The following is a 15294-nucleotide window of genomic DNA, read 5'->3' on the forward strand; positions in this document are numbered from 1 at the left end:
ATATCCCAATCAAATAATTAAAATTATAAAACTTTCCTAGAGTAATGAATAACATGATCAACCGAGAAATACCAACAAGCAAACAACAGTGAATTGGCTTGACTAATGATATGTAAAATTTGAATAGCAACAACAGATAGATTTATTTATTAAAAAAAAAAGTAAAAAAAAAAAAACACAATAAATAGATTTAGCTATTACAATTATTGCTAACAACTTTCCTATATCCCTCAACGGGGACTCACTCCCTATCGCTTGTTCCCTCTTTGCGCTGCATGCAATTGAATTGTCAGTAATTACCTTGCCCTTCCAAAATCCCTTCCAAGGCACTTTGTAGGCTGTTTGCAACCTTAGTCATTGAGGGGCAAAGTACACGTTCTTTACTTACACAATCCAATGCCAGGGACGCAACATATGCCAGTGCCTCCATTTCCAATGGGGTAGGTGGTGGTACTTTTGGGTCCAAAAACCTATGAATTTCCTTTTGGACAATGTATGGCACTACAAAATCAACTATAAACATTTCCTCATTATTTTCATTTGTATGGTATGCCTTGCGCCCGGACAACATTTCTAGCAATACTACTCCAAAGCTGTACACGTCAACTTTGGTTGTCAAACTGCCATTAATTACATACTCAGGCGCCCTGTATCCAGAAGTGCCCACCACACTTTCACATTCATAACCAGACCAATCGTCCATAGGGGCTTCCATAGATAAGTTGAAATTAGACAGCTTAGCAGTCAACGTGGCATCTAGGAATATGTTAAGCGGTTTGATATCACGGTGTATGATTGGTGGTACTGTATACACGTGTAGGTATTCAATGCCTCTGGCTATGTCTAGTGCCACTTTAATCCGGGCAACCCATGACATTAGGGAAGTACTTTCAGGATTGTGAAGATGGCCATGAAGGGTACCATATTCCATGTGCTCATAGACCAATACGCGCTCCTTACTATCTTTACAAAATCCCAATAAGCGAGCAACATTCTTGTGATTGAGGCGGGATGAAGCTTGCAATTCACTTAGGAATTCATTGTCACTATCAGCAAGCTTAATAGCCACTTCTCGGCCATCATCTAAAATGGCATGGTACATTGGGGAAAAGTGACCTGTTTCAATCTTGCAATCTTCTAAAAAGTTGTTAGTGGCTTCAAGTAGCATTTTCAAAGGAAAGTTTTCCCTATCTATAATTTCCAAGTCTTTAAATCTTCTTGTTAGGATTGTGTGTCTAGGTCTTTTGGAACTGCTTGTTAGTGACTTGGCTGCGGAAAATAATGACAATATGGAATTTCTTTTGGAATGAGATAATTTTAGAGGTGTTCGGTTAGATTTTGAACTATTACTGCTCTTCAGCTTAAGAATCTTTTTGAAGTTTGTTGTGCGTCTAGGGCTTGCTGATATAGAAGGATAAGTTGGAACTAGTTCATAAATTTCAGAACTACTGTCTGTTTCAGACCTACCTGGTGGGAAGCATGACGATATAGAATAAGAGAATTGTGCTGCTGCACGAGGTGTTTCATTATATTCTGAACAACTATCATCTGTTTCAATTTCAGACATGGCAGGTGGGAAGAGTAACGAAATGGAAAAACTTCTTGCTCCATTAGCATCAGTGTCAGAGTTGTTGGCTGGAATTGGATTTGTTCCATTCAATACAGAACTAACAGACTCCAACTTGGCTGATTGGGAAAATGAATACTCTACTAGTGAAACAATTCTCTCTTCACTAATTGTTGGACTTCCAAGTTCTGAGTTATTGGCTACAAATTCTGCAACCAAAATAATCAAAAGATGATGAGAAAATATCTAATTCTAGTTAATAATCAAAAGAAGTTATAACTCTGTTATTATATTCAAAGAGTACAAATCCTATTCGCTAATTACAATATGATAGTTGTACATGGAAAAGAATGTGACAAGCACAATAACCACTTAAAAAACAAAACAAAACAAAACAAAAAAATAGTACACTACGACTTGTAGCACAGGAAACTACTGTCATTTATGCAGCCAATACAAGAAACAAAATGCTTATTCCATTGGTTCAATTCTTTGACACTCCCCCTCAAGACGTATCAAAAAAGTATTGATCACAACCATCTTGGAGAGAAGTGTACCAACATGTCAATAGATAAAGCTCAAAGCCTTTGTTCGCAAGTCTACTTGTTGGGAATGTGTACCAACATTAATGGCTTGTTTGGAAGTTTAGAGAGGGAGGAGAGTAGAGGGGAGTAGAGGGAAGGGGAGTAGTGGGGAGGAGAGTAGAGGAGAATGATTCACCTCCACCTTATTTGGATGTTTTTAAAATTATTAAGTGGGAAGGGAGTAATTAGCCCTTCTCCTTGTGTAATTTTGTTAATATAATAATGGTAAATTAGGTAATTTACTTGGTCAATAGTTTATATACTCTACTCCCCCTCCAAATCTCTCCAATTTGGGAGAATTAAAATTGGGGGGCTAGAGGGAGTCCAAACCCCTCCAAATTCCTCCAAACTCCTCCTCCTCATTCTTTAAAAAACTTCCAAATAAGGTAATTGCATTACTCTCCCTCCCTCTACTCTACTCCCCCTCCTTTTTTAAACATCCAAACATGCCATAAGGAACTTTATAGTCCCAGTTTGTACCTTGTCCCTCACAATATGGAAATCTACTTCAATTTGTATAGTTTTTTCATGAAAAACCGGATTAGCCCCCATATGAAGGGCTGACTAACTATCACTGAATAACAAAGTGAGTTGAGAATAAGAACATTGACCAGAGCATTTAATTTATTGTGATTTTATTTTGATTTTAGTATTTATTCCTGATTTTGCATTTTTAGTTATTTTCTTTTTATTTCGTAGAATTAAGAAACTCATAACTCATTGGCAAAACACATATACTATCATCCCTAGAGATAAAGCAAGTATTAGTGGAGAGATCAAGTAACTTTTAACAGAAAAAGGGTACCCAAAAAATACACATTGCTTAGCATTAGGATCGATTTTGGACCTGTTATGGGCTATAGTAGAGGCAAAACAAAGGCAACTAAAAACATCATTAAGTTGTGAATAGGAAGGAATCTACATATAGAGTATTTTATACGGAGATTTATTATTTAAAAAGCATTTTTAGTTATTTTCTTTTTATTTCGTAGAATTAAGAAACTCATAACTCATTGGCAAAACACATATACTATCATCCCTAGAGATAAAGCAAGTATTAGTGGAGAGATCAAGTAACTTTTAACAGAAAAAGGGTACCCAAAAAATACACATTGCTTAGCATTAGGATCGATTTTGGACCTGTTATGGGCTATAGTAGAGGCAAAACAAAGGCAACTAAAAACATCATTAAGTTGTGAATAGGAAGGAATCTGCTTATATAGTATTTTATACGGAGATTTATTATTTAAAATTAGGGTCAGAAGTTTGTTAATAATGTGCACAACAGTGAGTACACCATCACCCCAATTCATCAAAGGAACATTAGAGTGTAATCTCAAGGCCCTTTCTACACATAGAATGTGTTCATGTTTTCTCTCCACAGCTGAATTCTATTGTGGAGTAGTAACACAACTATGTTGGTGTATGATTCCATGAGTTTAAAACAATTCAATCATGAAAAACTCAAGGGGCATTGTCTGGACTATAGTAAAGGTGTGGTGTTTGACATGGATTTCATAAGATAAATCCAAGGTGATATAGTGTGGTCATCAACTATGGTACAAAAAATAATTGCAACCCTCCACACATCACAATGAATCAAATCAAAAGCTTCAGTGCAAAAATGATAATGAAAAGGAAATGGAAGACTCTTGTTTTGCATGAGGAAAAAATCTCACAAGTCTTACTAGAAGCAGCATTCACATCAGGTAAACATCCCTTAGATGCAAAACCTTTGAATTTGAGGGATGCCCTTGTCTAAGGTGCCATAGCTTACTCATGTCACTAGAGTTCATAGTAAAATTGACAAAGAATTTATTTACAGGAAGATGAAAAAAAGGAAGAACAGATTCCAAGTGTTTGAGAAGTTGAAATTTTGCAACAAATGGAGTCCGTTATGAACCTCACCCACACCTATTTTCCTCCAGCATGTAAGGTCCTATATGAAGCAGAAATTTCATAGTTTGACAAGACAACATTGGAGATTTTGAGTAAGATGGAAATTGTAGGCATACGTAGGACATTTTCAAGAAAAAGGTGGGATGAAATTCCAACAGATCCTATGATAATTACCATAGCTGTTTCACCATTTGGAAGTTCCACACCACAATGCTTAAAAAATGTGATAGTGGTAAGTATAGTTACAGAATGCACAATGTCTTTTGTAGCCCCAGTATTCACAACCCATGTATCTCCCCCATATGCATGTCTACTAATCACTTTTTTCAGAAAATATCTAATTATGAAAGTTCTGCCAAGAAGGAAAATTACCTGCCATAGAAGTGGAGTGAGTAGCTAGCTGAATTACATTGTTGGTCGTGTGATTTTCTTTATTAGTGAAAGCGAAATTGCTTGACTGAATCTGAGTTCCCAGCATAGCCAAGAACAGTTTACATTGCTCCTGAGTGAATGGGAATGAAGTAGAAGCAAAACTAGAATTCTTTTCAACATGTTCATCTTGAAGATTGACTTGGTGTACAACTGAGGAATTCTTGCCCTTTGGCTTGAAGCCGGGAGGGTAGCCATGGATCTTGTAACACTTTTCAACAGTGTGACCCATCATTCCACAGTGATTGCAAGTGGGCTTTTCTTTCCCCTTAGAGTTCTTGTTATTTTTATTTCCTGAAGAAGAAGATAACTCAGTAACTAGGGTTGATGATTCCACATGAGGACCTGAATTGTTTCCCACAATACAGTACCTTTCTTCTTGAATTAGCAAGGAGTACACTTTGTTGATGGATGGGAGAGGATCCATCAATAAAATTTGTACCCTAACTTGAGCATAGGAGTCATTAACACCCATCAAGAATTGCATCACAAAATCTTGATGCTTAAGATCATTGAGTTTCTGACCTAAGTTGCAAGTGCAAAATCCACAAGAACACATTGGAAAAGGTCGAAAGTTTTGCAATTGATCCCAGACCACGTTCAATTGAGTGAAATATGATGTAATTGATGATTGCCCTTGAGTAATTCCAGCAATATCCTTCAGTAATTGAAAAACTCGTGGTCCATTTTCTTGTGAAAGTCTTTCCCTAAGGTCGTTCCAGATTTCAAGAGCAGTGTCCTTATAGACTATACTTGTAGCAATTTCTTGAGAAACGGAATTGAGGATCCATGAAACAACCATTTTGTTGCAGTGAACCCAAGCTTGAATTGCCAATGATGTTTTGACCATTGGAGATGAGAGAGTCAATGTGCCATCAATAAACCCCAACTTGTTCTTGGCAATCAATGCCATTCGCATTGATCTTGCCCAAGTTGGGTAATTCTCTCCCACAAGAGGTTGATACACAAGCAGAGCACCAGGGCTTTCTTCATGGTGCAGGTACAGAGGATTTGATGGATCATCCAAGATGGATGAGCTTCGTGTAAAGGATGAAGAAGTTGACGTCGAAGCCATTGGAATGGAAGTGTTTTCGACTAACTGCTTTGACAATATATCGAAATTTGATAAGAAAATAACTAATTCTCATTAACTAGCAAAACAAGTTACAACTCTTGTTGTTTCTGTACGCTGTTTAAGAACAGAATAGTCAAATTGGTTACGCAGTGACTATGATGAGAAACTTACTTGGATCAACTTGGTGCTCCCGCCTACTGATCCTGGACATAAATATAACTGAAGGTACATTCTCATGCTGTCATGCACTCTCTTGCCGTGTTCCTTGACCGAGGAGTGCCCAAGTTCACTTTCCACTCCACAAGTGTTAATGTATTTTAGGTTATGGGCTTTAGGCCCAGATGGTTTACTTGTATAGCACTTGTACTTGTACTACACTTTACTTGTACTGCACACATATACTTACTTGTACCGCACACATATGCCTCCTATATAAAGGCATCACATGTATATTTCTTAATTATGAAATACAATACTACGATTCAGTATTTCTAACATGGTATCAGAGCCACTGCTCTAATCCTTTGGTGTGTTGCTCTTAAGCAGTCTTGTCTTCTTGGGTGTAATCTGCAGCCGTTGTTGTGAGCAGCACCACTGCCCCCACCACGACTCCAATACATCAAAGACCACTGCCTTGCCGCCACCATCGCTTCCGCCTCTCCGATCAGACCACAGATTGTACCATCGGAAAGAAATATCTCCGATCTACTTTTCTGTGAAATTTCATCGTCATCGGACCAGACACGCGCCTCCACGCGCCACTACAATTCTCGGCGTCCCTGCCACACGCCTCCAAGAACCTTCACGCGCCCCCACGCTCCCCCACGCGCTTCCACGCGCCGGCCACTCTCCTCCACGCGCCACCACGCGCCTGCACGCGCCTACACTCTCCACGGTCTGCTGATGTCAGCTCTAGTGACGTCATCATCGCTTACGTCAGCACACGTCAGCTTGCTTACGTCATCGTTCCAGACCGATTGACTGGGTTGACTTTGACCGCGTTGACTTTGACCGTTGACTTTGAACGTTGACTTTTTGCCAGAGTTGACTTTTGCAGTTCAGGTTCTCCTTACTCAGTTTTTCGCGTAGATTTCATTTTTGCAGTCTGTTTTTGCATATTGTGTTTCTAAATGGATAAAAAGGATGTTTTTCTTCCTCGCCCCATCAATACTGTATTGGAGGGGAACAAGAATTACTTATCTTGGTCTCAAGCTATGCGCAGTTTTCTTAAGGGTCGCATGATCTGGCATTACTGTACTGGTTCAATTACCATTCCTGTCAAGGGAGCAAGTGAAGAAGATGCTGCCTTCCTTGGTCGCAAAGAGAAAATCCTACTGGACCCTCTGTTGCACAAACATGAGAAGCATTAATGACCCTCGCCTGAGCTGAGCACTATAAATAAGAGGGAAGGAGAAGAAAGAAAAGGGTGGGTCAGAAAAATGGGAGAAAAAGAGAGTCCGGAGAGCAGTTGGGAGGAAAGATTGTGTCGCCAAGAAGGAGAAAGGTGATCTCAGTGAGTCCTTGGTTGTAGGATCACCCATAGTAGGAAATTCAGCCTTACAAACAAATTAGTTGTGAGCCCAAGTGGGGCTGAGCCCATTGGCCTCATTTGCGACCCGCACAGAAACTTTGGTGAAAATGAGACATCCTTAAGCTCATCAAGCTACTCTTTGACAGTTGTGTCTGTGATTTCCCTTTCCTTTGCGTCATTGAGCACTTTGCTGAGGGTAAGACACGATGTCTTCAGCTCTGTTAGTAGTGTAGCGGGGACCTTTCTTCCCCGGATGAAGTTCATGACCTCCTGAGAAGCCATCTTTTCAAATAAACACTTTAAGGGTTGCAGACAGGAATGCTCCTCCTACTAGGGTCGCAGCCATGTTTTTCTTTTTTTGCAATGGAAAGAAATTGACAAAGTGACTAAGTGAGTAACTCCAGGAAACTAAAAGAGAACGGTTTTTGCTTGTGGTGTGAAAGCCTGTGCAGTTCTTAGTTCTTATAACACATTTAAGTAGATGCAGTTCTAGCCATTAGATTAGGGTCGTGCGTTCGTAGTTGCACATGGGACCATCTTACCGCGTGGTTGACTTGACCCCACAGTGCCAATAATTCAACAATGTCTTTATTTTTATTTTTTTGATTAAAACAATGTCTTTATTACTTTAACCCTACGGGAAATGCTTTTTGACAAAATGTAATTTTCTGACCCCACATTGTTAATAATTCAACAATGTGAAAGCCCCGGCCATGCTTTCTTGTTAAACCAAAAAATGATAAATAAATAAAAAACAAAAAACGCAATGGGTTTCAGAAGTGGGAAGGAGGATATTCGGCCCCATTTGGTATAGAAGTTTAACCCAGTTTTTAAATAACATAAACAAATTATTTTCTCCATTTCTCAACTAAATACAAGGTGTATACCACCGGGCCTGGTTGCCTGAGTGGTACCCGGTACCCTATGTGGCCGTTTACTCGGGGGTTCAATCCCCCTCAATAACAAATTACCCAGCAAAAAAAAAAAAAAAACTAAATACAAGGTGTATGCCAACTTTTGTGTGAGAATTTTTTGAATTGGTAATTTCACTATAAATATATCCCAGGAAAAATAATAGGGCGGTTGAAATTTTCACTTCTTGAAAATTAAAACTTAAAACTCAGGTCCTCCTCAAAATATGTTGAAATTTGTTTGAATAACATGGGCAATAATAGAGGGCCCGTTTGGTACGTGTGTTTAAACAACAGTTTTTAGTTTTTATTTTTTATTTTTTGAAAATACGTGTTGGTGAAAAAGTGTGTAAAAATATGTATAATGTTGTTTAAAAACTGAAAACATGTGCTTAAAATAGTGTACCAAACAGGGCCAAAGTATTCTCGAGTTTTGTGAGATACGTTGTAATTGTACTAAACTAAATCAAGCTGATTATTAAAATTCTAAGATCATTTAATTTTCTATCTTATATGGAACTCGAGTTGAGTTGGAGTTAAGATTTATTTAACTCTTTATTAAATGATGTAAATCGTTATTGCTAGTCAAAAAGTAATGTAAAAAGAATTGGTTGGAAATTTTCACAACTACACTGTTCTCCTCAAAAGTTGTGTCAGTCTATATTCTTTCTCTCTTTGAATTAACACAATACAATGTTTCATGGAGGACTGAGATTCTCTGACATTAACACTGTTAGATGGAAAAAAGAAGAGATTCAGGTTAGAAACTTTCACATTACGTAGCATCATTCTGCAGTTTGCTCCTCAAAAGTTGTGCCTGTCTTCCCCACTTTGTCTCTCTCTCTTTGAAATTAGCGCAATGTTATTGGATGTTAAGATTGATACAATAATTGTTTAGCTGAAGGAAAATTATTGTGCAGACTACTCCGAGCTCTCATATGGGGTAGGCTCACACGTTGAGAAGAAGGGTTGGAAATTTCTTACATGCGCGTAAACCTCCAAGTTGTGCTTGTTATTTCTTTCCCCCTCTTTCAAGAAAAATTCTAGTAGACACATTCTAAATTTCACCAAAAATTTCATCAAAAATTTCATATACATACTCTCACAATTTTGTGTTGTGAATCTGTGATGGGAGCCAAGAGGTTTAGTTCCAACGCAATACAAAAATTGTGAAGAGGGAGTCAAATTTATAATTACTCTCTAAAATTAACACTGTTTTTAAAGGAAGGAAAAAGAAATGGAAAACGGTTAAAAAAAAGAGATGAAAAGGAAAAAAAATATTCTTTATGGTTTGAATGTAAAAATAAAAGGTAAATTACTTTTTTGCATTCTAAATTATAGTAAGAGGGAGTGAATAAAAATAAGTGAATGTCAAAAAAAATTATAAGAAAATTGGAAATAAAAAGGAAATATATATATAGGTGTTAAAACCAATAAAGATGAATATGTAAAATCAATAACCTATTTATATATTTTTTTGTAAAAACAAAAAGAATAAAAAAACAATAATTATGTGACGAATGATGTGGTGATGAGGTGGCGCAACAGGAGCTTAGCAGTAATAAATACTACACTTCAACTTTTAGTAATATATAGATAGATTACACACATTTTCATTTACTTTTTCACTCACATGTATTTTCAAAAAATACAAACAACGTTACTAGAACAACGTTACCAAACAGCCCTAGATTGTTTTGCGCACGGAATCAATATATGCTTCAATGATTGAGAGTAATTTAAACCAAATCCACATTTTTTTACCGGGGTAAGCTTTAGAGAAAAATTGATGTTAATTGTATTTTTATTCTTCAAAATCAAAAGCTTGCTTTTAGAGCATCCACATCAGTGGATGTAAAATCATGTAAAATAGAAAAAAAAAAAAAAAAAAAAAAAAAAACACACACACACACACACACACAACTTTTACATATTTTGCCTAAAAAATGCTCCACATCAGTGCTTCTAAAATTGTGTAAAAATGTGTATATCTCTACACGAGCTATAGTAACCGTGTAAATATACACGGTTACTATAGCTCGTCCATTTATTATTTTATTAATTTCCCTTCGCTCCTTTTTTTCTCTCTCTTCTCTGTGCTCAACAAACTCAGTAACTTCTCCTCTCATCATCTTCTTCTTTTTCCTCGTATGCACACAAACACACCCACACATAAACACATCCACATAGACAAATCAACATAGAGATACACTTGCTCAAAAAAAAAAAAAAATAGAGATACACAAACACACCCACACACAAACAAACCCAAAGGGACAAACAACAAAGAGACAGATCGATGCTTGACTAGAACGATCGGAGCTCGTGGGTCTCGCTTGTTCGGAGCTTGTGGGTATGGGTCTTGCTTGATTGAAGCTAGGGAGATACACTAACTAATTGGTGCTTGTGGATTGCAGCTAGGGAGATCGGTGCTTGCTGATCGGAGCTGTGGATTGGTGTTTGTGACCGAGATGGTGTGGATTAGACCAAAAGGGAGAGTTGATTCAGAATTGGGTATAGAGATGGGTTACATGGGTAGAGAGATGAGTATAGAGAGAGAGAGCAACGAATTAGGAAAAATGGATAGAAAGAGAGAGAAAGCATATGTTAAGGGGTTAGTTGAGGGAAATAATAAAAAAATTTAAGAAAATTGACTATTTAAATAAAAAAAGTTGATAGAATAAATGAACTGATATAAGTATTTTATAAAAATAGATGTGTAAAATAAAAAAAAATAGATTTTTAATGTAAAAATAAATGTGTAAAATATACTAATCGATATGGTTGATCTTAAATAACACTAAGAAACTCTATTCAGCCAAAAAAGATAGCACTGAGAAGCTCACACGCCTATGGCTAGTAGTAGGCCATCATTGCCAACAAATTTAGGCCCCACGGTTGTTTTAATGGTATTTTCTTTTTCAAAAGTTTGCTTCTTTTTTCCTTTTTCTAAAGTTTTTTTTTTTTTTTGGATTATTAAGGGGGTGTTTGGTAGAGTAGTGTGAAAATTGTTGTTTGTAGTTTTTTGAAATACGTGTGGGTGAAAAAGTGTGTTGAAATACGTGAAATGCTGTTTAAAAACTAAAAAATGTTGTTTGAAAACACAAACCAAATGAGCCCTAAGTAAAGTAAATTCTTTATATTTTTTGAATTTAGTCTGAGCAAATATCATGAGATACCCTTCCAATCACCTTTTTGTTTTTGTTTTTTTCTTTGTTTCCGTTTGTGTTTGTTTCACATGGTTACTCAAAATCCTGAGCAAGGCAATCCAATAATGCTATAGGTCTTTTCTTTTCTTTTTTCTTTTTTTGTGTGGATAATCTGCTATAGGTCATAAAATAACAAACTGAAATATTGAAAAAATTAGTAAATTGAATAAATAAAATTTAACTGATATTCTATCCAAAAATAATAATTAATATTTATATATTAAAAAGTCTACTAAAATTTATCACATCAAACCTCAAAATATAATGAGCCTACGCTTCTGTACCCACCTTTTTCATTTGTTCGAACAACACTCTTTTAAAATTTCTTCCTCCTCTAGGTTCTCATTTAAGGGTTCCCCTTCTGACATATTAACTTAACTTACAATAAATACATTTTGGATAGAATCACTTGTTGAAAATTATATGAAAATTGTTGTATGTGTGACATTACTTTTTAAAAAAATAATACTAAAGAATTATAAATAAATAAAGAACGAATGAAAGAGTGTACCACCTTAAATTAATCAGTAATTATGTACCCTACAAATTTTTATCTGACCTTCCTCCAATACTTTGATGCGACTAGTCCAATCAAAAGTTGGTACATTTTGGTCCATTTAAATCCACTTTAGTTTATTTGGGTCTTTTTTTTTGTTCATTGCGATTTATTTTGGTCCGTCAAGTCCACTTTGGCGATTCTTATTTATTTTGGTCCATCAAGTCCACTTTGGAGGTTTATGTAAAAAGAGAAGCTCTTGATGATAGCTCTTTATCATCAGACCAAGATACCAATTAGTTTTTGATATATGCGAAAATTGAACCCCAAATCTTTTATACAACTATCAGAGACTTTATCAGTTGAGCTAACTGGAACCCACATATTTACTTATATTTACTTTTTCTATATAACATTCAAAAAGTATAGGGAATGAATCGTTTGTAAGAAACATTATAAATAAATTTGTTCCTGGTTGTGATGAATGACAATGAATGCTTCAGCAGGACCACATTTAGTGGCAAGCAAGGGGTGAACGGGAACGAGTACATCTTCAACAATGTCTTTATTACTTTAACTCTACGGGGAATGCTTTTTGACAAAATGTAATTTTTTTGATCCCGCATTATAAATAATTCAACAATGTGAAAGCCCCAGCCATGCTTTCTTGTTAAACCAAAAAAAAAAAAAAAAGCCAACGGGTTTCAGAAGTGGAAAGGAGGATATATGGACTGTTTTGCTCTCTGAATCAATATATGCTTCAATGATTGAGAGTAATTTAAATCAAATCCGCATTTTTTTTACCGGTATAAGTTTTAGAGAAAAAATTGATTTTAATTGTATTTTTATTCTTCAAAATCAAAAGCTTGCTTTTAGATAGCACTAAGAAAGTCACGCGCCTCTGGCTAGTAGTAGGCCATCATTGCCAACAAAATTAGGCCCCATGGTTGTTTTAATTGTATTTTCTTTTTCAAAAGTTTGCTTCTTTTTCCTTTTTCTAGAGTAAATTCTTTATATTTTTTGGATTTAGTCTGAGCAAATATCATGAGATGCCTTCCAATGAATCCAATCACCTTTTTGTTTTTGTTTTTTTCTTTGATTACCTGGCCCTATACATTGACCTACTTTATAGCTATCACTTTGTAAAAAAAAAAAAAAAAAAATACCTGACATCTATCGCTCTCAAATTCACCAATGATGGTTGATCAACTTACTTTATGACAGTAATGAATAATGAGTAACAAGTGACATTTTTTTAAAATAAATAAGCTCTAAGCTTCCTATGGTAGGATAGTAAGCGAACTCAAATGCAATAAAGTATATATTAAAAATTTAAGGCCTGTTTGGTAGAGTATTTTAAATATATATTTTTAATTTTTAAATAATATTATATATATTTTCACACTTTTTTTTTATCCATACGTATTTTAAAAAAATACAAACAATATTACTTAAACTACTCTATCAAATGAACCCTCCTTATTAGTTCATTTGAGTTTATTTTGAATCAGAGCTGAGCTTATATGTTTGGAGTTAATTTTTACACAAACAAAGCTCACCTATTAATTGATTAACTTATTGATAGTCTTTTCCCATTCAAAATAAATTGCATGATTAAAATCATTTATTCATGCACAAATGCATTTTAATGATAAATAACATATATATTAAAATTATATTATTTAAGTTCATTTATGATAGATAAGAACCTTTTTGTTCAACCAACGGGGCTTGGCTCAGCTGGTAAGGTTCGGACGCTTCGTCTAACCCACCTAGGTTCGAGTTCCGCTGCCAGCAGGTTTTCGTTGGTGGGCATACTTAGTGGTGAGGTGTACTCAAATGAGGTGACTCCCACACAGTGGTACAGGTGGGCCCTCGAGATCAAGCTACCTTATCCCGAGGCCACTGACTCCCTGCCGAAGGTGTAATATGACCATAAAGACCTCCATTTTACTTTCTCAAAAAAATAAAAGGAACCTTTTTGTTCATAAAGTACTAGGGATGGATCATTGAAAGAATTGCATAAAGAAAATTAAGTGCAGGAGTTGTGTATTTTCATGTTAAACTCTTTTGAGAATATTTATTTATTTATTTATTTTTGCTAAGGGCATTATAATTGAATTGACACTTCATTATGTACAAAGTGCTTAAAGGTCTAAGGGGAGAAAGGTTCGATCTGCAAGATTAGTAGCATGTTATAATTATCTCTAAAAAAAATTAAAAACAAGAAAAAAGAAAACCTCTCCTGAGAAAATATAGTGGAAACAATGTAAGGGCTTGATGGAGTTTTGAAACTGGTCACCCAGAATTTTTTAATTTAATTTCCAAGAAATTTGCAATAAAAAAAAAATGTAACAATGAATAAGGGAACACTTAACTCATGCATCTCTAAATTAGAGACTCTAATAGTATAATCATTTTGAGAGTCTCAGTGTTCTATTTCCATGAATAATCCATGAAAGCCCTAGATATCATAAAGACATGGACATGAGCACACTCAGATCATTACTAAACACTCTTGCAGTCTTGCTAGATACGACACAAGAGCCCATAACTCCATAAGCCTACATATTGAACAGCAATAACTATATATATATATATATATATATATGTTTGGTAAAAAAAGAATGAGTAGAAGGAGGTGATCAGTGTAACTTTTTTATTTGGGCATTACTATAGCAGCACTATCCTACCTGCTCCAGCCTCCCGGGCGAGACCCCATATTTTCAGTCGGTACGAGTTGTATTATTATCATTATATTGTTGTTAACTCACAATAGTCACATTATTTATCTTATTTAAGCCAAAACACATGTTTTTCACTTTCACTTCGTTCATCCAATCACTACGCGCGGAAGACAAAACAACGAAAGACACATATCTACGCATCACTTTATTCTACGTAGATCAACGTGATAATGCAGTTCATAGTTCACACATATTGGAATGTTACTTCACGAAACACATGGGACCAAAATATTGAATTATTTATTCTATGAAAAGTAGTGGCAAACACATGGGTCAATACATATCGTTAAGAAGTATCCCTTGTAGACCACACATTTTTTAAACCAATCATAGAAAATCACATTAGTGTTTTAGTTAACTCTTTTAAGGGTATGTACAGCTGCAAGTTCTTTCTCAATTATTGTTGCAGTTCTGGAGGCCAACTTAGAGACCCAGTTGGAAATGCTTCTCCTGTTAAGAAATATTCTTTGATGCCACCAATGATTTTTGTTAACATTTTGTTTTTTCCCCTGAATGATAATTATCCATAAGGTCCATAACAAATATTAATTTTCTACCATTATTTTTATTTTTATTTTTTTTGAAGGAAGGAAATATATATATATATATATATATATTTTTTTTTTTATGTATGCTTAAGATGATTTTATTGGCGCCAAGAGCTTTGTAACTCAATTAATTGGCATTTCTTATTGTGTTCATAACATCTAAGATTCACATCCCTCTCTCCGTTGTAACAATCCAATTATTATGAGAATTTGAGATAGTAAATAAATGCGAAAACACTATTTTGGTCCTTACATTTTAAGGTAACAGTCAATTTAGTTTCGACATTTTGATAGCAGT

The 15294-nt window shown here is 35.4% G+C and overlaps 1 protein-coding gene and 1 pseudogene across 1 annotated transcript; one reads left to right on the forward strand and one right to left on the reverse strand.

Annotated features, from left to right (window-relative positions):
- The window catches only part of LOC112001108 (uncharacterized), a 65739-nt pseudogene that overhangs the window by 35694 nt on the left and 14751 nt on the right, over nt 1–15294 (forward strand).
- On the reverse strand, nt 167–5840 carry LOC112007228 (uncharacterized). The gene is made up of 2 exons (XM_065775753.1): nt 4423–5840; nt 167–1776 (listed from the first exon to the last, which is right to left on the reverse strand). Exons 1-2 carry the CDS (start codon nt 5552–5554, stop codon nt 290–292), a joined length of 2619 nt encoding a protein of 872 aa, XP_065631825.1. The 5' UTR covers nt 5555–5840; the 3' UTR covers nt 167–289.

The sequence above is a fragment of the Quercus suber genome, unplaced genomic scaffold (genome assembly GCF_002906115.3).
Source record: "Quercus suber isolate HL8 unplaced genomic scaffold, Cork oak 2.0 scaffold_118, whole genome shotgun sequence".
In the NCBI taxonomy this organism is placed as follows: domain Eukaryota; kingdom Viridiplantae; phylum Streptophyta; class Magnoliopsida; order Fagales; family Fagaceae; genus Quercus; species Quercus suber.